This window comes from Ambystoma mexicanum, chromosome 8 (genome assembly GCF_040938575.1).
Source record: "Ambystoma mexicanum isolate Mex_15411 chromosome 8, UKY_AmexF1_1, whole genome shotgun sequence".
NCBI classification, from domain to species: domain Eukaryota; kingdom Metazoa; phylum Chordata; class Amphibia; order Caudata; family Ambystomatidae; genus Ambystoma; species Ambystoma mexicanum.
The window spans coordinates 1,084,441,735-1,084,463,959 of record NC_090929.1 but is presented as its reverse complement, the minus strand read 5'-3'; the positions used below and the strand labels follow the sequence as shown (position 1 = coordinate 1,084,463,959).

At 48.4% G+C, this 22,225-nt stretch overlaps 1 protein-coding gene across 1 annotated transcript in view; it reads right to left on the bottom strand.

Annotated features, from left to right (window-relative positions):
• The window catches only part of ALDH4A1 (aldehyde dehydrogenase 4 family member A1), a 442,959-nt gene that overhangs the window by 114,514 nt on the left and 306,220 nt on the right, over positions 1-22,225 (bottom strand). Inside the window, exon 13 of the mRNA XM_069611079.1 lies at positions 7,302-7,423. Within this exon, the coding sequence (XP_069467180.1) occupies positions 7,302-7,423 (122 nt within the window). The remainder of the gene's footprint in view (positions 1-7,301; positions 7,424-22,225) is intronic.

The window sequence follows — 22,225 nt, the reverse complement described above, 5'->3', positions numbered from 1 at the left end:
GGGTGTTTTGTCAGACCTATTTACTATTGTCTCTGTGAACTTAACATGAGAATGGTGTATTTGTTAACCTGTTCTAAAACTAATAAAACACGTTAAAAAAAAAGTCATTGAGCCGCCTCTTCTTGGGTTTCCCTGGAACAATGGCTCTTTTTCTTCAAAGTACAGCAATGCCAGTGCAAGGATATGCTCGGTGAGAGGGGTCTCTTGTGATGCCTTTTCTTCTGATCTTTCACCTTTTCCTTGTGCAGAGTGGTATCCTTGGACACTTCCGTTGGAACTCTAGGGTGTGTCCATGGGCGAGAGCGTCCAGCACCCAACGGTCGGTGGAGATGGTCTTCCACACGCTGATGAATTTCACCAGCCGACCTCCCACCGGGGTGCATGGGTGGGCGCCAGACTCCACAGTCCTGTTTCAATGTCGAAGCGCCGCCTTGGGGGCCTTGGCGACGACGACGTCCACCTCCAGACTTGGCGCAGCCCCTGTAGGTCTCCTGGGCCAATGAGCGGGGGGGGGTCTGACGGTAGGACGAGACACCTCCTCCGAATCCTTTCGAGGAACTTTGGGATTTCCCTCCAGAAGTCCGAAAGGACTGGCGCCGTTGCTGAAGCGTGGCCAGGGCACGAGCCGTCTCAGTGTCCATTTTGATGGCCTAGAGAGACTCTTCCACAGTCTTTCCAAACAAATTGTCCCTGTTGAAGGGCATGTCCAACACCTTCGACTGAACATCCTGGTGGAAATTCGTGGCCCTCAGCCAGCCTCGCCGACGGAGGCAAACGCTGTGGACCATTTGGTGAATCCTGTGTCGGCAATGTCCGTGGCCACTGTAATGGCGTGGTCCGAGGCCACCTCGCCTTCTTGTAGAATCTCCAATGCCTCAGCTCGCTTGTCGTTGGGGAGGAAGTCCAGGAGGGGGGCCATCTTGAACCAAAGTTCCGTGTCCCAACGCACCACGATGGTGAGGGCGTTAGGGCCTTGATGGTCGTTGCTGCCGACGAGATCACTCTTCGCCCCATGGCATCCAACTTCTTCCCCGCACTGTCCGGGTTGGGGAGGAGGCCGCCGACGAGGATGAGCCCAAAGACTTCTTCTTGGCCGGCGCCGAAACCACAGAGTCTGGAGACGGCTAGGACCGTAAGCACTCGGGCGCAGAGTCCGGCACTCTGTATTTCTCCCTCTTCGCCGGAGCCGATGAAGGGTTCTTCATGAGGGGCAAACCCTTGTCCCAAATGTCATCCAATAACAGGATCGAAAGTGCGGTCTTCCTCTTCGCCTCCCCGCGCTGGTTAAGGAAACCCTCTTTCTTCTTCTCCTCCGGGACGAGCTGGAACAGCTCTCAGGCCCTGGAGATCATGGCGTGGAACGAGCCAATCTCGTCGGCGGTGCAGATTGGGCCGGCGGAGACAGGAGATCCCCCAGGCCGCCGTTGTCGTCCGTGCCAGTGCCCGTCGTCGCTGTGTCCGGTTCCGTGTCATCCCTCGGTGGGGGAGAGAGAGGCGAGGGGTGAAAAGGTGGGATGAACCCTCCTCCTCTTGTGTGGTGGTTCCTACAATGGCCGTGGTGCCGCGGGCAGGGCCGCCAGCACAAGAGGCATCCTAGTTCGGATTTCCGAGCACAGGGTATGCAGAGCCGTAAGAATGTCCACTGAGATATCCCCAGTGGCTGCTGGGGTGGAGGCGACGGGGACCGGGCGTTTGCGGCTTTGGCTGATCCGCTCTGTCGTCACTGCCCTGTTGCTCCTCGTCAGTCTCCTCGTCGTCATCACCTTTGTCGTCGCCCTCGTCGGGATCCCCCGTAGGACCTGCTCTCGACGCATCTCCCCTCCTGGAGGACCGTGAGCCTGGTGAGCTCTTCCTCTGAGGAAATGTCCGTGCCTTGGAGGACTACCATGCCTCCCCCTCTCTCCGACCAGGGGAGACGGTTTCGGTGAAATGATGGGCATCACCTTCTACTGAGTCTTTTCGATGGGCTGGAAAGAGGACTCCCTCCTGGCAGGCAGGGATACCCTCATTTTAGGGGCAGTGCCCTGAGAATCTGCCCCGGCGGCCTTCGCGAGGGACGCCGCTACTACTTCCCTGGAAGTGTGGGTCTTCGCCTGATGCACCTGGGCCTTCGCGGTCTTGACCACATCCGCGGCCTTCACCTTAGGGGGAGGGTCGTGGCCCCACTCCCCCTTGGCCTTCTCCGTCGGTCCGGCTTGAGACTTCTCCAAAAGCTTTCCCGGATGGTCTGACTTCCTCTTCTTGAAGAACCTGAGCGTTGGCTCGTGGTCGAAGGTGCTGGAGATGCTGAACTCGCCGTGGCCGCCGAGGAGCCCGTCGCAGCGGAGATCCCGGAGGCAGTGGACTCGCGGTGCTTAGCCTTATGTTGGGCCCCTGTGCGAGGGGCGCCCTCAAAGGTCTTAGAAGACCGCTCAGCTTTCTTCTTCTGGGCAGGGGAAGCATGCTGCTGGGAATCACCCAGAGCAGGGGCCTTGGCCTACAGCCACTCGTTGAGGCTCTTGCCTCGGTCGGCCCGTGTGCGCGGCACCATCTCCCGACAAGTCATGCAGTCGTCCTCCACATGCGTTTGGTCCGAATGCAGGCAGTAGAGGCACAGGGAATGTCCATCGTCCGAAAAGACGTTCCGTAGTGTGCAGCCGGGGAAACCTTAAAGAGAGGCGCCAAGTCCTTCTTCTCCTCTGCCATATCAACGCGGTGTAGGCCTAGAAGAAGCTTCTGGAATCCTCCATGAAGAAACTCGACAAAAATCTGCCCTTGAGGGGCGATGAAGAATCCGAAAAAGGGTCCCGGTTAATCGAAAGGTTAATCGGTGGAGCTTGAGGCTCGATTGACCGAAGAGTTAACACTTAGAAAAATCCAAAATGCAGTAAAAGCTCGAGAGATATAGCACGAGGACTCCCAACACTTGAACATGCGGTAAAAATCTGAAGATGGCTGCCAGAGGAGGGGCTTAGGTAGAGGGCAGTCATTGCCTGGGGGCAGTATGACCCAGAGACCAGTGATTGGTTGTTAGGAGAAAGACAGTTCAGAAGTGAAACTGAAACTGATTTTTTCTTTACCAAGGATTCCCAGCCTGACAACGGGGACTATTCATGAGCATGTGAATCCATGCCAGACCCCATGCTGGAGAAATGTTGCGTTACAATATTTGATGGGTAAGGTAGCTTGCCTGGGGCATGGGCCTTGACCGTCTATGATATCTACCTGAATGATTTCTTTTACTTTTCCCTGCATCGCCTCCATCCTATGGACTGTAGCTAAGAGATCTCCACCTGGAAACCAGTCTGTAAATTGAGACGTGGAGCACATTGTTCTTGGGCATTGGGGTGACTGCCTGGATCTTTGGCATGCCCCCTGATGCACATTGCTTTAATTTTTCTACACTCTCTCCTATTATCCAGGACATGTGCGTGCTGCCTGATAGTCTCATTTATCCATGCTGAGGGGCTGGAACATGCACCCCTAGAGCTTGAGCCTGTTAGCAGCTATCAAAAAAGGCAGGCTCATATGTAGGTCTTTTGCTTGCTATGCTTAGGAAATCAAGATGCACCTCACTGGTACAGTCAACCAGGGCCAAAATATGTCTGGGGTATGCCTGTGAAGCAAGGACATGGCCTAGCAGTCGGAACAGACTGCTCCCATTGGTGGCATGCACATGGTTGGTTGACAAATGTCTGGTATCCTTCTGTAATCACATAGACGGGTTGAAATAATTATGGCATGAAAGGCTGCCCAGAGCAATGCAAGTGATTATGTTTAATTTAAATGAAAAAAAGGACCAAGGCAACAATCCTGCAGTGAGGGCTGCACATCCTGTACCTAACTTATTAGTTAGACAATGTTATCAAAATGTAATGATTATAGCGATAACTGCTTGTAACAAAAACTGCATTACACAACTTCAAAAAGTGATGACCAGTTTAACGATTAAATTTTACTGTCAGATGTCAAAAGTCAATGAATTTTGTAGTAAGTGGTCCTTCATCAGGCCAAAATGTGCCACTGCACCAACCCTAAAACCTTGGGAAGATCAGCTCTAGTCCAGTCGGCACGCTCCTGATGTGCAGGAGCACAGCTACAAGTTTTTTGGTTAGACCGTTGAACAGGCAGTGTTCCGAGCAGTATCTTGCATACCATTTCTTCTTCTTGTACGGATTTTACTTAGCCAGTCATTCTTCTCCTTATCAGCTCTGGAGATTGGATTGTTTTCCATGAGCGTGCTCAGCATTTTAGAGTTGGGGCAGTGGCAGATTTTGCCCTGATAAAGGACAACTTGGTCCGAAATGCATTGGCTTTTGACATCTGCCACTATCCTTTAATTATTAAACTGGTCATCTCTTTTTGACAGATTTGAAGTTGTGTAATGCAGTTATGACTATATTGTATTGTATTGTATTTGGTTATTTATATAGCGCTCCTTCCCCATTTGTATGGCCTCAATGCGCTTTTTGGTTGGAACGCTCTTGGTGACTGTAGTCAATGTGCTGGAAAATTCTAAAGGTGTGCTTTTTTACGCCGGTCTAGCACTTGGGTGGCTGGCTAGGTTCGACTACAGCAGCTCAAAAGGAGGTCAGGCACGTGGATGGGTGCTGTTGGTGGATTGCGAGAGAGTGCTATTGTTGGGAGAGTCGATGTGTGGCCAGCTATACCGAATTTCTTTTCGTTGGTAGTCGCTGTATGCCAGTGGCAGAGGTGTTGAGGTACGTCAGGTGTTTCAGTGTGGATGGCTATATGTGCTGCTAGACCAGAAAAGCATAGCCATAGCTGCATTCTACGGTGCATGGATGCTTGGCCGTACCTGCGGCCTGTGTCCACAGATGTGGAGTAAGGTATACGTACCATAGTCTTCACAGATAGACGTACCTTAGTCTTAGGAGTTGTTCGGCAGGAGCGATCTTTGTCCAGTGCGGATGGCGTGGTTTCATTATTCATTGTCTCTTTAGTCCGAGGGTCTGAGCAGGTGCCGAGCGGGGTGAGTTTGTTGCAGTGTGACACAGCAAGGGATGCTGGCTTCCCTGGTGTATATGTCTCATTAATTGTGGTCTCTCTTGTGCGAGGGTCTGAGGGGGCAGTGAGTGCGGGTGAGTTCATTAGGTTTTGATAACATTGCTTAACTATCTAGTTAGGTAAAGAGTGTTGTAAGGGATCAATAGTAAGAATCTGACACAGTGGCATCTTGAATGTGGGTTACAGACTTATTTGGCACAAAAGATAACAGGTTGGAGAAATTCTACCTGTCCCTAATTTTAAGAGGGCTTTCCCTGCGTCAACAAAACTAAGGAACGTCTGTGTTAGGATGTTTAAACCATAAAGTGTCCTTCATCCTGTGTCCAAAATCCCTACACTGACCCTTACACGCTAAAATGAATATAATGTGCACTTGGTGTTTCCCTTGAATTTCCTTTAAACTACACAGTTCACTTGAATGTAGATAATTCTCTTGAATACACACAGTTCTCTTGAATGGTTTGTTCATGGGGTACGGGCGGGACGGCCTTTCCCCTGAACCTCCTTGAAGCACATACAACTCTGGTTACTGTTCTCACAACTACACCGAGGGGTATTGACCACTGGACTTTCTAAGTCTTTTTACTTTCCCTGGTGTACCCTTCTGCCAGGGTATTGCAACTTTATAACTGCGCTTCAAACAGGGGTATGGATCCTCCCTTTTCCAATGTTTGACAATTTCAGATTGGGATTTCAATCCCTTATTTCTCTCACTCTTCCTCTTGCACTGGTTTACTTGCCTGCCAGAGTGTAACAACTTTCACACTTGGGTGTGGGTCCCAGACTCGCACATTGTCTGGTTCACTATCCTGCTCAAGACCTTTCCACATTGCTTGGTTCACTATCCTGCCAGGGCTTTTCCAACTTTCATTCACTCTCTGTTGTATCCAGAAAACAATAATTTTCATATGCTTGGTCACCAACCCTTTCTTAACAATGTCCGCGTCAGTTTTACTTCACTTGCTTTGGCTCTTAATGTGGCTCTTAATAATGTTCGTAGCAGTTTCACTGTCCCTCAGTGCCCCAGTAACCTATCTCCCCGGGCTTACCCGTCTTCTGTGGCTGCTTCAGTGTCCCTCACATTTTCTCCCACGGCTTTGCTTTTGGCCCGCTCGCCAACAGTGAGTTCTGCGAGCCGCTGTGATTCCGCCTTCCCTCCATCAGCGTGCGACAGCGCCAGGTGCCGTTGACAGATGTGGCAACCTTCTCCCGGTTCTGCTTCTCTGCACGCCATGTCACTTGTCTGCATGGCGTTCTGCAGTCCGCTCCTTCCCAGCCTTCCAAACAGCATCAGAAAAAGTTAGCCGCAGCTACAGCGTCTGCCAGTCTCGCTGCTTCTCTATTGCTGTTCACCTGTGTCAATTTTAAACGTCCCAGTCTTAATTTTACATTCTCCAACTACCAGAATGCACTGTTGGTTTACCGCTCTGGTCATCCACATCACTCTATACCTCTTCCTCATATGTTGGTTTAAAAAACCTGGGAATTCACTTTACACATTAAAATAAGTCATAACTGAGTGCTGCAAAGGTACATGACTGTTACTAAAAGATATATCTGAAGGGTTGTTTTATTCAATATCTCTCTGCCTCCCTGGAGTTCGTCCACCCATGCGTGGTCTTGCCAAAGATAGCCACCCCCAGGGTCAGAGTCTGGTGGCTTAGGCCTTTCCCTGGCCACAAAGGGAGAAGTTTCCCTCCAGGGAATCAGTGAGGAGGCCGTCAGATTCGCCAGTGTGCAGCCCTCACTGCAGCCTTGTTGCCTTGGTCCTTTTTTCAGTCAGTTACAGAGTGTCTTGTGCTGAGGCATTACTCGAGGATTTGCACCCCATTGACAGTGTTGATTGAGTGGCTACATTAATACTTTGGCCTATACACACAAACAGTGCCCACTCATGTTTCTTTGGTTATGCTTAATTTAAAACCATCCATCCCGTGATGTCACGTGACAAAGATTGCGCATAAGGCTCGCTCCCCTAATTCAACTGTAAATTTAAAACTTAGCACACCTTAGTCAGAGAAAAATTACTGAGCACCAGTACAATACATGTGATCCGGCACCACAACTTGCACAGTGTATGGTTTGCCTTTTATGGTCTGTGGGAATCTGTGAAACAAAGCCATTGTGCTAAAATTGTCTTTACATACTGTGTGATTGATTGCAAAGTTCCAGGACATGGAGGGTATGATAAAGATGTCAATAATGGCACAGAATAAATGTGCACTGAATGAGAACCTATAGCACACCTACCAGCCCTGCAAAAAACAGATCTTGTCTAGGATTTAGACACTTACTTATCCAGGGCAAACACTGCCCCTGTGAGGCCATATGGAGATGTGGTGTCGATCAGCTCCAGCACCTCCTTGTACTTGTCATCTGGATACACGTACACTGCTAAGACCGGGCCAAAGATTTCCTGCAAAGTAAAGACATATGTTAAGGTTAGACCATCAGGATCAGCAGACCAGCGCAATCTGGCACTCTTACATGCAGTGGCCCGGTAATCTGACAATTCTATTATCAAATACTACATGTCATCTCAATGTTTTGGCCTTCAAAAGGTGCCAACGAGGCACAAAACACATGTCAGCCATATCACAAACGCTTTGAAGGGGTCATTTTTCAGTTCTCTGCCCATCCATGCATTCAATGCCCTCTGTACGCTTTTGATAGTTTGCTATACAGTACAAACAACTCCATGGTAATCTGGGAGGTACCGGGTTTCAGTTCATATTTATACTTCACAATACATGCAATCGTAAATGTACGTGGTATGGCAGGAGACAGTTACATGGATACTAAAATCGGACTTTGTGTAGGTGCTAAAAGCAGGCAATCTGCATAGGAATACAAAGTTTTTACAGCCGCTTTAACATATTATGCATGCGGAGATGCTATCAATTTAAAAGACAATTCATAAAAAGCATGTGTAAAAAGGTTTGCGCATGTTTTCTTATGACCCGCTAGGAGCAATATGACCCGCTTTGTCTAGACAAGGTCAATGTAAAAACAAAGAAGTTAATATATGTATTATCAAGTACTCTAGCAAAAGGTGTCTCAAAAAATAAGGTAAATAACGCCTAGCTGAATTAAAATCAGATCGCTGTCACCAGACTGATTTTTAGTAGGAATCTTCATGAAACATTGTTCTAATTAGAAGCCCCTTAGGTGGGGTGTTTCATCCTACTTGGCTTGCACTCTACAGCCATAGAAATGACAAAAAATGGCCAGAGTGGCTGTGGCTTTTCATGCCATTTTTGTCTAAACAGTTAAGACCAGTTAAATGCTGAAGCTCGGTTTAAATGACTAAGGAAAGAGAAGTTGTCCGATATCCATAGGAAGCACACTCTCAAAGCCGCTCATAAACGACCAAAGATATGATTACAGGTACCCCCCATAGGCGTTCAACTGTTTAGGGTACAAAACAAATATTTAGTCCTGATCTCCAGCACACCAGACCTATATGTCATTTACAGACTTGCATCCACCTATTCTCTTCATCTGTCAGTTTTCCACGGATTGGCAGTATTGGAATTGGGTTAGTTTCACCTACACCAGGCTCTGCTATTTCAATGACTGTTATACTTACATCGCAAAATTGGACTTCTTTTCTCTGCGCGGATTTGCTTTGATCTTTGCTTACGCAAGGATTGTTAGACTTTGAATGCAGTATTGGACTTCAGTTCTCAACGTGTATTCAACTTGGCTCTCTCCGTGATTGTCACAGTTGGGCTGCATGGTTAAACTTCATCTTCCAGAATGCCATACATTGTTATGCTTTATGGGTTTGCGCTGAGTATTGGACTTCAAGCACCCAATGCATCAACATCACCTCTCACAATGAACATTTGACTTGGGCACTGCCTTGTGACTTCGTTCCTAGCAGGGTGCAAAATTTGAACGAGCAACATGCAAGTGATAATTGATCCGTGGTGAGTAAGAAATGGTGTGCTGTATGTCTGAGTAGAATTGAGGTGGTGAGCAACTTTTTATGGCTGGCTAGTAGCTTGCAACAGAAAATGATTACCACTGGTTCTTAGTTTGCATTAGGAATTTGTTTGCCAGACTTTTATCCACATCCTCATCCATCTAATTATGAAGAAAGGCTGTATAGACTCGATCCCAAGAGGGCTGTGAGTTTTTACATTGCAGGGACAAGTCAATTCATACTGGAAGACCAACTGTTCATTGGTTATACTGGCCTGAAAAGGAATAGCAAAGCAAACCATTTCAAGATGTATAGTGCTTTGTGTTTCTGAACACTCCACCAGAGCAGGTAAGCAGATATCTGAAGGCTTCAGGCCACACTCCACTAGGGGTGTGGCAGCTACCTCAGCTCTTCTAAGAAGAGTACCTGTAAAGGAAAAATGACAATGGAGATCACGGGACGACAAGCAAGCCATTTGTACCGGCATCAATGCCACAAACGGTCACGACTCAATGGCCATGGATGCCAGAGCGCACAATGCCGCCTGCTGGGAAAGAGCATCCAAGAGCTGCAAAGCAGGAGAATATATATCTAAGATGAGGAATCCATGGGAGGAACATCCATCAGAAAGAACATTACCAGGGTTAAGTAATTTGTTCTTATGAGTCCTCTGGGTGTGCTCAACTGACCCCCTTCACCACTTCCACACACTCCTACATCCAAGCCTTACCACTCAGTCAAACTACCTTGATAGTTTGGCTAGACATGTGTCCCTTTCATTGTTCACCAGGATAGGGTGGCAATTAAAAAGCTGTCCATAGGGCTGATTCCAAAATCCATCTGAGCATCACCTCTTCTTTGTATTTGTATTTGTTTATTATTTGTATTGCGCACCTAAACCCTGAGGTAACTGGGCGCTGGAAAACTTCAGTAAGTTACAGGAATACATACATAAGGCATCAACAGTTGGGTCGACCAGGGTTACAGGTAGGTCTGGCAGTCAAATACAGAGAAATCAAAAAACGGTGAAGATAATAAATACAGATGGCAGCATAGAATCAAAGACGGTGAGGTCATGACTACAGAGCAGCTGGAAGCGTCTGTAGTAGTAGAACCAACTAGGGCTTCAGATGTTAGACTTATCTGTGAGCCAGCTCTTTACTCTAGATCTGAAAGCACAGATGGAAGGTTCCATTCTGATGATGGGAGGCAAGGAGTTCCAATAATTGGCAGCTTGGACAGGGAAGCTGGCACCTCCTGCAGTTTTTAGGCTAAACCTTGGAACTGAGAGGAGATGTGTTTGGGAGGATCTGGTGGGGTGGGCTGGTTGGTATTTGGAGAACTTGTCTGACAAGTATCTAGAAGCAGAATTTGACACACAAGAAGCAGAATTTGACACACATTTGTGGGTGATTGCCAGGGGGCGTAGTGTTATTCTATCGCACACTGGGAGCCAGTTAGATTTCTGTCTCAGGCTCGAGATGTGACTGGATCTAGGAATGTTTAGTGCTGATATTAAGGAGTTGTTTTGAAGGACCTGGAGTCTGTCGAGATTCAGCTCAGAGGATCCTAGGAATAACGTGTTGCAACAGTCTATCTTAGAAAGCGCTAAGGCTCTAGCTAGCGTCATGCAACTAGTGGGGGACAAGTATGATTTACAGGCATTGATCAGCTTGTTAGGGTAGGCTGTTGATGATGCAATGGAGCTGACTTGTTTCTTTAAGGACAAGGTTGAGTCAAGATAAACTCCTAGTGTTTTTATTTCCTTCGCAACTTTAATTGGGTTCCCGTCAATATTGAAGGACATATATTGCGGGTCAAGTATGTTTAAACGAGCCTGTGTGCCGACAATCAAGAGCTCCGTTTTTTCGTCATTCAGGCAGAGGCTGTGGGCAGCCATCCATGCCTGAATTTCTAAGTAGATGTCGTTAATTAACTTAGAGTCATCTTCATAGCATCCTGTCAGCGTGATGAGAACATGGGTGTCATTTGTGTAATTCGTGTAGATGACACCCATGTTGTCAAGGCGGTCGAAGAGGAGCTTTGTGAAAATGTTGCACAGGGTTGGTGAGACCCATGAGCCTTAGGGCACCCCACAGTGGATGGGGATTGGATCTGCCGAGGCTGAGAAGACTCTGGTGGTGCGGTAGGATAAGAAGGATTTAATCCAGTTGGAAGTGTTGGCAGAGAAGGCTGCTGCTGTGGTCAGATGTACAGTGAGGATTTGGTGATCTACCAGGTCAAATGCAACTGAGAGGTCTAACAAGAGAAAGATGGCCAGTTTGCCTTTGTCTTTAGCCTCATCCATCTGTATTTTCAGGTCCAGAAGGGCAGTCTCAGTCCCATGTCTAGCCCAAAAACAGATTGTCGGAGGCCAAGTAAGTTATTGTCCTCCAAATGTTTCTGGATTTGCAGATATGCAACTCTGTCCAGAATTTTTAGAAGGAAGGGGACAGTTGTGATAGGCCTATAGTTCGTTGGTATATTAGGGTCTAGAGTGTTTTTTTTTAAGAGTGGCATGATCCATGCCTCCTTGAGGTTGTTAGGGCCGTGGCTGGCATTAAATGAGGAATTTATCACAGTGGCGATGAAGGGGGACAGCTCGTTGGTGGCTTCCTTGATGATGGGAGCCGGGCAGATATCTCCTTGCCATCTTGAGGGCTTTAGGCATCTGATGATGTCTTCTATTTCTTTAGGAGTGACCAGAGAGAATGCAAATGGTGGGCAGAGTGGGGCTTGTTGCTTGGGAGAATGCTTAAAGGATGTGCTATTCGAGAGGCTATTCTTTTTGGCTTCTATTTTAGTTTGGAGAGAAGCTATTCTGTCAGCTAAGGCTTGTTGTATTTTGGCGCACCAGGCCGCATCCTTTGTGCAGTCCTCTGACAGTGGGGCTGGGGATTCCAGTTCTCTTAGGATGCTGAAGAGTTCCCTAGTCCTTGATCTAGCGTTGAGGATTCTATTATTTTAGGTTTCTTTTTTGGTGGTGAGAATGGCAGTTTTGTGAGGCAGCTGCTAAATTGTAGAGTGCTTTATTGTGAGAAATGGGTGATTTATGTCAGGTAGATTCCGCCATTCTTTTTATATTCGTCAAGATTTTTAGTTCTGTTGGGTGGGCAGTTGGTTTGGCTTTTTTTAGTTTCAGTGGTGCGATATTGTTCAAGGCTGACTCTAAGGTATTGTTGTATAGGTCAACTAGATTAGTGGGATCTAGGTTCTTGTAGATGGTATCGTCCAAGATGTTATTGATAAATGGACGTAGGTTGGGCAGTGTTATGTTCCAGAGTTCCTGGAAGGAGATGGGGGGGAGATAATGGGAGGCAGGTGTTTGGTCCCCTGGATTTCAAAGGATATGTAGTGGTAGTCTGTCCAGGCAATTGGTTCATTCTGAAGTATTTTAATAGAGCAGTTGAGGTCCGACAGCCACTCTAGGGTTCGACCCCTGACATGTGTGGGCTTCGTGATTCGGTGCTTAAAGCCGAGCTGGGAGATGGAATTTTCAAGAGTTAGGGAGTTGGTATCATTATGGTCCTGGGATCCAAGGTTAAGATCTCCAAGTCGTATGATTTGAGAGCCTAGTTTCTCATTGGCTGTTAGGAGGCCTGTGATGTCTTCCACGAAGAAGGAGATGGGACCTGGGGGGGACGGTAGATGAGGTGCAGGAGGATGGTTTGGGTGGCTGCTAGCGGGAATTTAACTGATAAGAGCTCAGCAGATTTTATGCTGATGAGGGTGGTATGTCTGAGGCCCAGGTGGGTTTTTGCAATAAGGGCAAGTCCTCCTCCTCTGCCTGAGTTTCTGTCAGCTCTGATAATAGTGTAACCCTCTGGGAGGGCTAGGGAGAGTGCAGGGCCTGCCGCCTGGTGGAGCCAGGTTTTTGTGATGGCAAGAAAGTCCAGGCCGTTTTTAGAGATGTCTGCAAAATTGGGTGCATGGGAAACTAAGGATTGTGCATTGATCAGTGCAACTTTAATGGAGGGTGGAGTTATTGCAGGAGTTGGTCCACCCTCGCTTGTTGAAGCAGTAGATGATGGTTCCCTAGTACAGGCGGCGGGAGTAGGTAGGCTAGGTTTCTCTGTCGATACTACTGAATGAGTGGTGGGCAAGCACTTTTTAGATTTGGAAGTGGGGGGTTGATGAGGCCATATTGTGGGCGTCGTATGATTGGTGAATTCGAGATCCTAATCTCCTGTTTCTGATATTCACGGGACAAGGCCTTAGTGGCGTAGGGGGTTGTGCGAATCGTTGAATCCATTCTGTGGGACTGAGTAGATTGGTAGGGGTATCCCTGGAATAGGAGCAGGTGTGCAGTTTTTTTCGGCCTGGACTGGTGTGAGGAACATGGTGGACGAGATGGATTGGAAAAGTGGGGGGATTGAGGCCATGGTGGGTTCCATGTGTTAATATCCCCACAAAAATATCGCCATACAAAAATATTGCATATTCTTGCGGCGATATTAAGGCATGGAACCTGCGGGGGACACCCCTGCAACCTTCATATTATTTTAAAGGGAGCTGGGGCCACCCCCCCAACCCCTGCTCCCAAAAACCCCAAATATTATCCCCACTAAAAATATTGTGTATGGCCGTTCCCGACGACCATATATACGGTGATATTGGGCCTTAATGACACCCTAGTAAGCAAGGGGTGGGTTCTTGGTTGGGCGACACTGCAGGGCAGATGGCTGGTGAGGTGTCCTGCGGGGGCTTAGTGCATAACAAGTGCCCAGTCTCAATGTAGGTCCTAAGAACATAGCAGTTTAGCAGTTGCGGGGCTAAAAAGTAGATCCTGGTGACCTAGAGGTCAGGCAAGGTACCGAGAGTTGATAGTAAGGATCTGAAGTCCTTGTGTTATAGCACAAAGTTGGGTAGGCATGATACACTGTGCAGGTAAGTTAACATAGTATAATGCAGGGGCTGAATGAGTGTAGCATGGTGCGCAGGCTAGGGCTAAGACCAATCCTTATCTATTGCCTTTTTCGCACTGGTAATTATGCGTAGAGCAGTATATTTTCTCTGAAACACCTGTGTATGAGCGCGACACAAATAAAATATATCATTGACCTTGCTCCTCTGTACTTCTGCAAAGGTTGTCGAGACGGACCAGTGCTGTGCCAAACCCAGTAGCGCTGGTGAATTCGGACCGTTCCCGTCGACGTGGAAAAGAGGACTGGGGTGTGGCACCGGAGGGCAGAGTCAGGGCAGCGCATGCTCACTGGGCCGCGCCCCGCGTGCCTCTAAATTTGAAGGGGAAGAAGGTTTTTTTCTGGTGAAAAAGGTTCCTCTCCCATCCCTTGGAAGGGACACCCATACAGTATGGAGGAAAGGGGACAGGACGTAAGAGTATGAAATAGAAACACTCCTGCCGAGAGATAAACGTATGGAGAATCATCGGGCAAAGTGCTAAACCTGACGACAAGCTCCTGACAGAGAAACGGCTGCGGACCGAAGCCCGTGCAGGGAGAAGAGGCACCCAAAATGGCAGCGAGCTGGGAGCTAGAAAATGGGAAGGGCATACAGTCGCGTGGCACTGATCGTGGGTAAGAAGTCTCGGCCCGCAAACACATAACCAAAGCTGACAACTGACCAACACTGCCTGCGCATGGGTGCCGGAGCTCCGGGGTGCTGATCACCGGCTGCCACGGTGCGACACTGCCCAGAGGTGCGGCGCTGCCCTGCGTGATCTCCATGGACCGCTGGCAGGGTGACTGCCGCGGTGCGCCACTGCCCTATGATGCGGTGATACCCTGCGTGAACTCTACAAGCCGCCAGCGAGGAGCAGTGGATTAAGAAACGACCTGCACCGCTCCGATGCGATGAAGATTTAAAAATAGAAGCGTCACCTGCCCAGTGTGGACGAATATCTGCTTCGACCTTCAGAGCCCAGACCAGGGGTGCTGGTTTCCAGCCCGCCCCCTGTCCCAAGCCCTAGAATGCTGCTGCTGACTGGTGAGGAATCCCGAGGCCCCTGATCCCACCTCACGCCTCCTCCTCCACCGGAGCTGCTATGGGCGGCTCGTGGACATGCAGGCAAACTGCGTGACCCTGTGCCCGCCCCAAGAAGACGACACAGGGACATGCAGATAGTCTGCATAAATGAAACCTCCCGCACTGCTAGGCTGATCCGAGGACATGGAGGGAGCCTGCTGATGCTGCACCGGCCCACCCCAGGGATCACTGGGCCTCAGATCATCGAAGCTACTGCTACTCACAGTGGCCACCACCCCAGGGGGGAAAGCCTGGCCAAGAGACACCAACGAAAATCCACCGGCCTGCCCTGTTTTGAACCTGCCAGGCCCCCCACTCATCAAGTCAGGGAAGGAGACCAACTGCACCAAATCGAGCCTAGCTGTGGATGTGCCTTCATGAACAGGCTAGCTGCGACACCACTGCAGTATACGCACTTGCGGAGACGATGAGTGCACCATACGGCCAGCTAACAAACTGACACTGAATCCCTGGAATCAGCCCTGTTATCCGGTGGGAGGCTGTTGCCTGGGTGGAGGGGAAGGCTGCCACCCCCTACCATCCCCTTTGAGGGTGTTGGGACCTCTGGTTGATTGAGGATATGACCTATTAACCTAGTGAGGAACAGGACCTATGCCCCGTGTTAGTCAGGATCAAATGTGACATTGCACTGCGGTGCTGCGCGTGTACCAGCATATAATAAAACTCTCCAGCACATATCACAAAGATACAATATAGGAGCGCGGATTGGCTGTTCTTGGAGGCAACCGCACTGTGCAGGGATAATGACCGATCGAGATCCCCGATGCTGCCACCGGTGACGAGGATAACAGCTGAATCACCCCTGCAGAAACAACGCTATAACTCCACTGGCCTTACTATTATAAATAAAGGCCTAATGACTGAGCCCCTGCCGTGGCCCCACAAAGTGACACTTGGCTGGAACCCCAGAATTGTCGTAAATCTCCCCCTGTCTCACCTGTGATCGGGATCTCCCTTGTTCGGCCGCAGGACTCTTCCTGTGGATGGTTCGGGTCTTGAATAGGCTCGCCCGAGCCTGTTCAGGTTGCAGGACGCGTTCAGAGTCCCGGGAAGTTCGTGGTTCCAGGGTATCCAGGATTAGCGATGAACGAGTAAGTAGGGGGGGAAATCCAGGAACAGGATAAAAGGCAAGGAAGGAAGTAAGAGGATCAAAGGAAACCAATGTAGAAAGTAAGCACACGTCGGGTCACTACCGAAGATAGCGTTGAGACGCGCGGACTCGCAGGGGTGTGACCAATTTATAGTACGTGCCACGACGTGAAAGCTAGTGCGTAGCACGGAGCTTGGTACGGCCATGTTGGGAGGAACAAGGAGTACAAGCCCTTCGTGACAATGACCATGAGGTCCAGAAGGGGCAATTTTGCAAGGTCATGACAGCATGCCCCATCCGAAGACTGGTTCCTCCAGGCTTGCCTGGGTGAATAAGATGGAATCTTCTGAGCAAACGAGGGGTCTTTAAATTAGAAACTGGTTCCCATGTTCTCTCGCTAGGGGGGTAGCCTTTCCACTCGACCAGATATTGTAGTCGACCCCTCCTATACCTGGAATCACATATCCTGGACACCTCATATTCCAACTGGTCGTCCACAACAACAGGTGTGGGTTTGAAGGGTTTTCGAGTAGAACTAACGTAGGGTTTCAACAGGGAAGTATGGAAGACTGGATGTATCTTCTTCCAGGAATCCGGGAGCTTAAGTCGGAAGGAGACAGGATTGATGATCTCCTTTATAGAAAATGGACCATAATAGCGAGGAGCTAATTTGTTTGGTCGTAGATGTCGAGGTAACATTTTCAAGGCTAACCAGACTTGATCGCCAACTGAATAGGAAGGTGATGGTCTTCTCTTAGAGTCCGCATATCTTTTGGTTCGAGTCTGGGCCTGTTCTAACTGATCCTTTGCATCTCTTTGTAAGTCGATCAGCGTCTGAATCCAAGAGTCAAGGGTAGGTACCGGAGTAGATTCTGGAAGAACTGATGGTAAAACAGACGGGTGATAACCTTGACTGCAATAGAAAGGGCTGATCTTGAGAGCTGAATGATCTGAGTTATTGTAGGAGAATTCGGCTAAAGGTATAAGGAGAGACCAATCGTCTTGAACCTTGGTGGCAAAACAACGAAGATATTGTTCCAGGGTTTGATTTACTCGTTCCGTTGCCCCATTGGTTTGTGGATGATAGCCTGAAGAAAGGGCACGTTGGATTTCTAGAACACGACAGAGATGTTTCCATAATTGTGAAATATACTGAGGTCCCCGATCCGAAATAATCTTGGAAGGAAGGCCATGAAGACGAAAAATATGTTCCAGGAAAATTCCAGCAAGTTATGAGGAAGATGGTTGTTTATACAATGGTGTAAAATGAGCTAGATGAGTGAACAAGTCAATGGTTACCATGATGGTTGTATATCCTTGTGAAGGTGGTAATTCAACAATGAAGTCAGTGGCAATAACTTCCCAGGGTCTGGTTGGCAACGTAGGTTGTAGAAGCAGACCCGCCGGCCTCTGATTATCGTATTTGTTCTGACTACAAATAGCACAGGTCTTGATGTATTGAACTACACTGGACTTCATCCCTGGCCACCAGAACTGTCTTTGTATAAGACGGAAGGTGTTGGTTACTCCTCGATGGCCGGAGTGAAGAGTATCATGGCATAGATTCATTACCTTCTGTTGAAGTTCTTTTGTCGGAATGACCACTGAATTGTTCTTGAATAAATATCCTTCCTTGATTGTCAGACGCCAGGGATTTTTCTTCGATATGTCCTTCCAGAGTTCAGATAATTGATTCTGTGCTCTGATTTCTTCCAGGAGATTGATCGCTTGAGCTACAAAGATTGTGGGTGGAAACATTTTAGGATAGATCTTATCCTCCAAGGGAACGTAGTCAGGACGCCGAGAAAGGGCATCGGCAATCAAGTTTTGCGATCCAGGAAAATGTGAAATTTGAAATTGATATTGAGCAAAGAAGTAGGCCCATCGAGCTTGTCTACTGTTCCTGCACTCCATGGATTGTAGGACCTGAAGATTTCGTGATCAGTACGGACTTGAACTGGATATTTAGCACCCAGGAGTAAATGTCTCCATTCAGTGAAGGCATGACGAATAGCCAATAACTCCTTCTCCAGAACTGAGTAGTGAGTCTCGCTGGTGGTCAGGGTCCGTGAGAGATAAGCAATGGGATGTTCCAACTTATCGGATTCTTGTTTTAAAACTGCTCCTATGGCGTAATTGGAGGCATCAGTTTCCACTAGAAAAGGACGATTTATGTCAGGTTAGGCCAGGATGGGGGCCTGAGTGAATTCTTCTTTCAAGCGTTGGAATGCCTTGTCTTGTGGTATAGACCAGTTAAATGGAACGTCTTTCTTCAGGAGATTAACAATGGGTTGAACAATCTCGGAAAAGGTGGGAATAAATTTCCGGTAGAAGTTGGCAAGCCCCAGGAAGGATTGTATTTGCTTAACAGATGTTGGGGCGCGCCAAGCCAGTATGGCCTTCACCTTTGAAGGGTCCAAACTAATTCCTTCTGAACTGAGGACAAATCCCACATAGTGAACTGATGTAACATGAAACAAACATTTTTCTGGTTTGGCTAAGAGTTGATTTTCACGGAGACGTTGAAGTACTGCTTTTACATGTTCTTCATGTTTCAAGGAGTCCTTGGAGAAGATCAATATGTCATCCAAGTAGACGATAACATTGAGAAATAACATGTCAGAGAACACCCTATCCATAAAACGCTGGAAGACTGCGGGAGCATTAGTCAGACCAAAGGGCATGACTAGGTATTCAAAGTGACCAAAGGGTGTTCTAAAGGCTGTTTTCCATTTGTCTCCTTCCCGGATACGGATCAAATGGTAAGCACCTCGGAGATCCAGTTTCGTGAATATCACTGCACCTCTCACAGCTTCAAGGATATCCGAGATCAGGGGTAGTGGGTATCTGTCTTTCAGGGTGTATTGATTTAGGCCCCGATAGTCCAGGCAAGGTCTGAGCTCTTTGGTATCCTTTTTTAGAACGAAGAACAATGAAGCACCAGCTGGTGATTTTGAAGGTCTTATGGTGCCGTTCTCAAGATTAGTGTCTAGGTATTCCTGGAGGACTCTCTTTTCGGGTTCTGAAAGGATAAACATCCTGCCAAAGGGAATCACTGCTGAGGGTTCAGTATCTATGGCACAGTCTTCGGGTCTATGTGGAGGTAAGCCTTGAACAATGGCAGTAGAGAATACATCAGCATACCCTTGATAGATCTCTGGAACTTGTACATTATTGGAAACCATGAGTGGTGTCTCTGGACACCTTGGTAGACTTATAGGAGCTGTGACTGAGGTATCCAGGTTTAAACAATGGTTCATACAGAACTCCGAGCCCAGGAATAAGGATCCGGCCGTCCAGTTAATATATGGATTGTGCTTTTGTAACCAGGGCATGCCCAGAACCAAGGGGGAATGGGCTGATTTTATAATGTCAAACACAATCCTTTCTTGATGATGATTTATGGAAAGATGGATCTCCCTTGTTTGCAGACTTATGGGTCCTGAGGAAAGAGGTCTTCCGTCAATTGCTTCCACTGGCTGTGAAAAACTTCTTGCTTCATATGGAATGTTATGACTTCTGACCCAATCTTGATCAATGAAGACTCCCATTGCTCCGCAATCCACCAAGGCCAGTATGGGGTAGACCTTGTCCTTAAATGGCGATAAAAAGGCCTCTAATATCACTAGTTTGTTTTGTCCAGGAGAGTTCAAGGATGGAATTGATGTGGAGCAAACATTTCTCTCCCGAAACCTTGCTCCATTTAGGATCGGGAGCTGGCGTTTCCCGAGCGTCGGGGAGGAGCCAGAGGACACTCTTTAACTAAATGTTTATCTGAGGCACAATACATGCATAAGCCTGTGTGTATCCTTCTTAACCTTTCCTGCTGGGAAATTGGTCCACGAAAGGCTCCAAGTTGCATGGGTTCAGAATCAGTGCTCGGATTCTTGGCAGATTCCGTCCTTGTAGTATTCTCTGGGGAGTTTCTTTGAATTGAGACTTTATTCTTTTTCTTTTCGGCCTTTCTTTCTTGGATTCTGAAGTCTATTTGCATAGACAAGTCCAGGAGGGCCTGGAATGAACTAGGACGTGCCACTCTGGCTAATTCGTCCTTAATCTCTTCATTTAGACCTCTGCGAAACAAGGTAAAACTGGCTTCCAGGGGCCAGTCCGCCTCTTTGGCTAGCTGTTTGAATCTGGTAACATAGGTCAACATGTCTTGGGATCCTTGTTGGAAGTCAAGTAACTTCTCTTGAGCACCGTGGACCAGCTCTGGACGTTCGAACATGGTCTTGAGTTCCGCGATGAACCCTTCATAATCATCCAGGAGAGCATCCCCTGAGTTGAGTAAAGGAGTGGCCCTTGTAAGGGCATTACCGGAAAGATGCGATATTATGAAGCCCACCTTAGCCCTAGGAGTTGAGAAATAGTAGGGCTTGAATGTAAAATGTACCAAAAAGAATCCAGGAATCCACGTAAGGTCTTTGTTGAACCGTCGTATTTATCAACCACTCCTCCCAATAATACGCTGTCCTTGTTCGCGGAGTCACGTGACAAGACAAGCTGTTTTAGCGCCGCATTCTCGGCTTTTAAATTCTGCATCTCTGTGGAAAGTTCTTGCATTCCGCGCATCAGGTCCTGAATAGCATTCTCCATGGTAGAATCCGTATTGATCGTTTGGCGTCTCAAACTGTCGTAAATCTCCCCCCGTCTCACCTGTGATCGGGATCTCCCTTGTTCGGCCGCAGGACTCTTCCTGTGGATGGTTCAGGTCTTGAATAGGCTCGCCCGAGCCTCGTCAGGTTGCAGGACGCGTTCAGAGTTCCGGGAAGTTTGTGGTTCCAGGGTATCCAGGATTAGCGATGAACGAGTAAGTAGGGGGGGAAATCCAGGAACAGGATAAAAGGCAAGGAAGGAAGTAAGAGGATCAAAGGAAACCAATGTAGAAAGTAAGCACACGTCGGGTCACTACCGAAGATAGCGTTGAGACGTGCGGACCCGCAGGGGCGTGACCAATTTATAGTACGTGCCACGACGTGAAAGCTAGTGCGTAGCACGGAGCTTGGTACGGCCATGTTGGGAGGAAGAAGGAGTACAAGCCGTTCGTGACAATGACCATGAGGTCCAGAAGGGGCAATTTCGCCGGGTCATGACAAGAATGACAGTCTCCGGAACCTTTTTCATTGAGCCTAGCAAGATCTCTGACCCTTGAGACTGGGGGATATCTGCACGGGTGGGAGCAGGGCCTACGGACTGGGACTGCGCGTGCTGGGATCGAGGAGAGCCAGCTGGGCCATCACATCTCCTAAGAGACACCCCTTGTGGTTCCTGTTTCAAAACAAAGGGAGCCGCCTCACTGATAACCCAGGACTGACTGGAAGGAAGGAATAAGGTCAGAGGCCTGTCCCACCGGAATACAGCTACAACTCTATAGATTCCGGCAGACCCCTCTCCTTGAGCTAAGATACAATAGGTGCATCGTGCCAGAATCTAATCCTAGGAGACCTGGGTGGTCTCGCACACTGGGGTCGTGCATCACACACTGACCAGCAACTAGATAACTCTGCCTCATTACACAAACTGGTACAGAGACTGCAAACTGCCTTTCCATTTAGTAGCTTTTGGAAGGGAGACAAAGCCCTCCACCCTACAAACTGGTGGGTGAAACAGCAAACAACGGGACACCTGATGCTACATTGAAAAGGTCTGAGCCTCGGAATACTGTGACAAAACACCCTTCTATAGAAGGTATAATAAGACAGAGGTTGGGAAGCCAGCGGATAACAGCTGAAGAAGTGGAATCCATGGCAGGGAACACAGGTACCTGTAATCAGTAAAGCACTCTGACACCACACTGATAAGGTCTGGGACCCATAATACTGTGGCGAAAAACCCTCTCCACATAGGAAATGCAAGACTGAGGCTAGGAATGCGCCAGACAACTGCTGGAGAGGTTGAACCCATGACAGGGCGCACGAAACTTGCAGTCAGTGGATCGCACTCCCATCTTACAACACGCTCTGGGGCACCCATGCAGATCTTCCCAGGCCAATATTATTGCTATTGACATACAAGGTACAATAAGTTGGCAACTAGACCCTTCCGGGACTATACGAATAGGCGACGCACTGAGCGCCCTAGACCTGCTTGGCACGGACGTAGCCCGACGCTCTCACGACGTGAACTACATGATCACCACCTGCAGAGGCAGCCAACGCAGGATTGCCCTACATACTGGCACATGCCCAGATCCG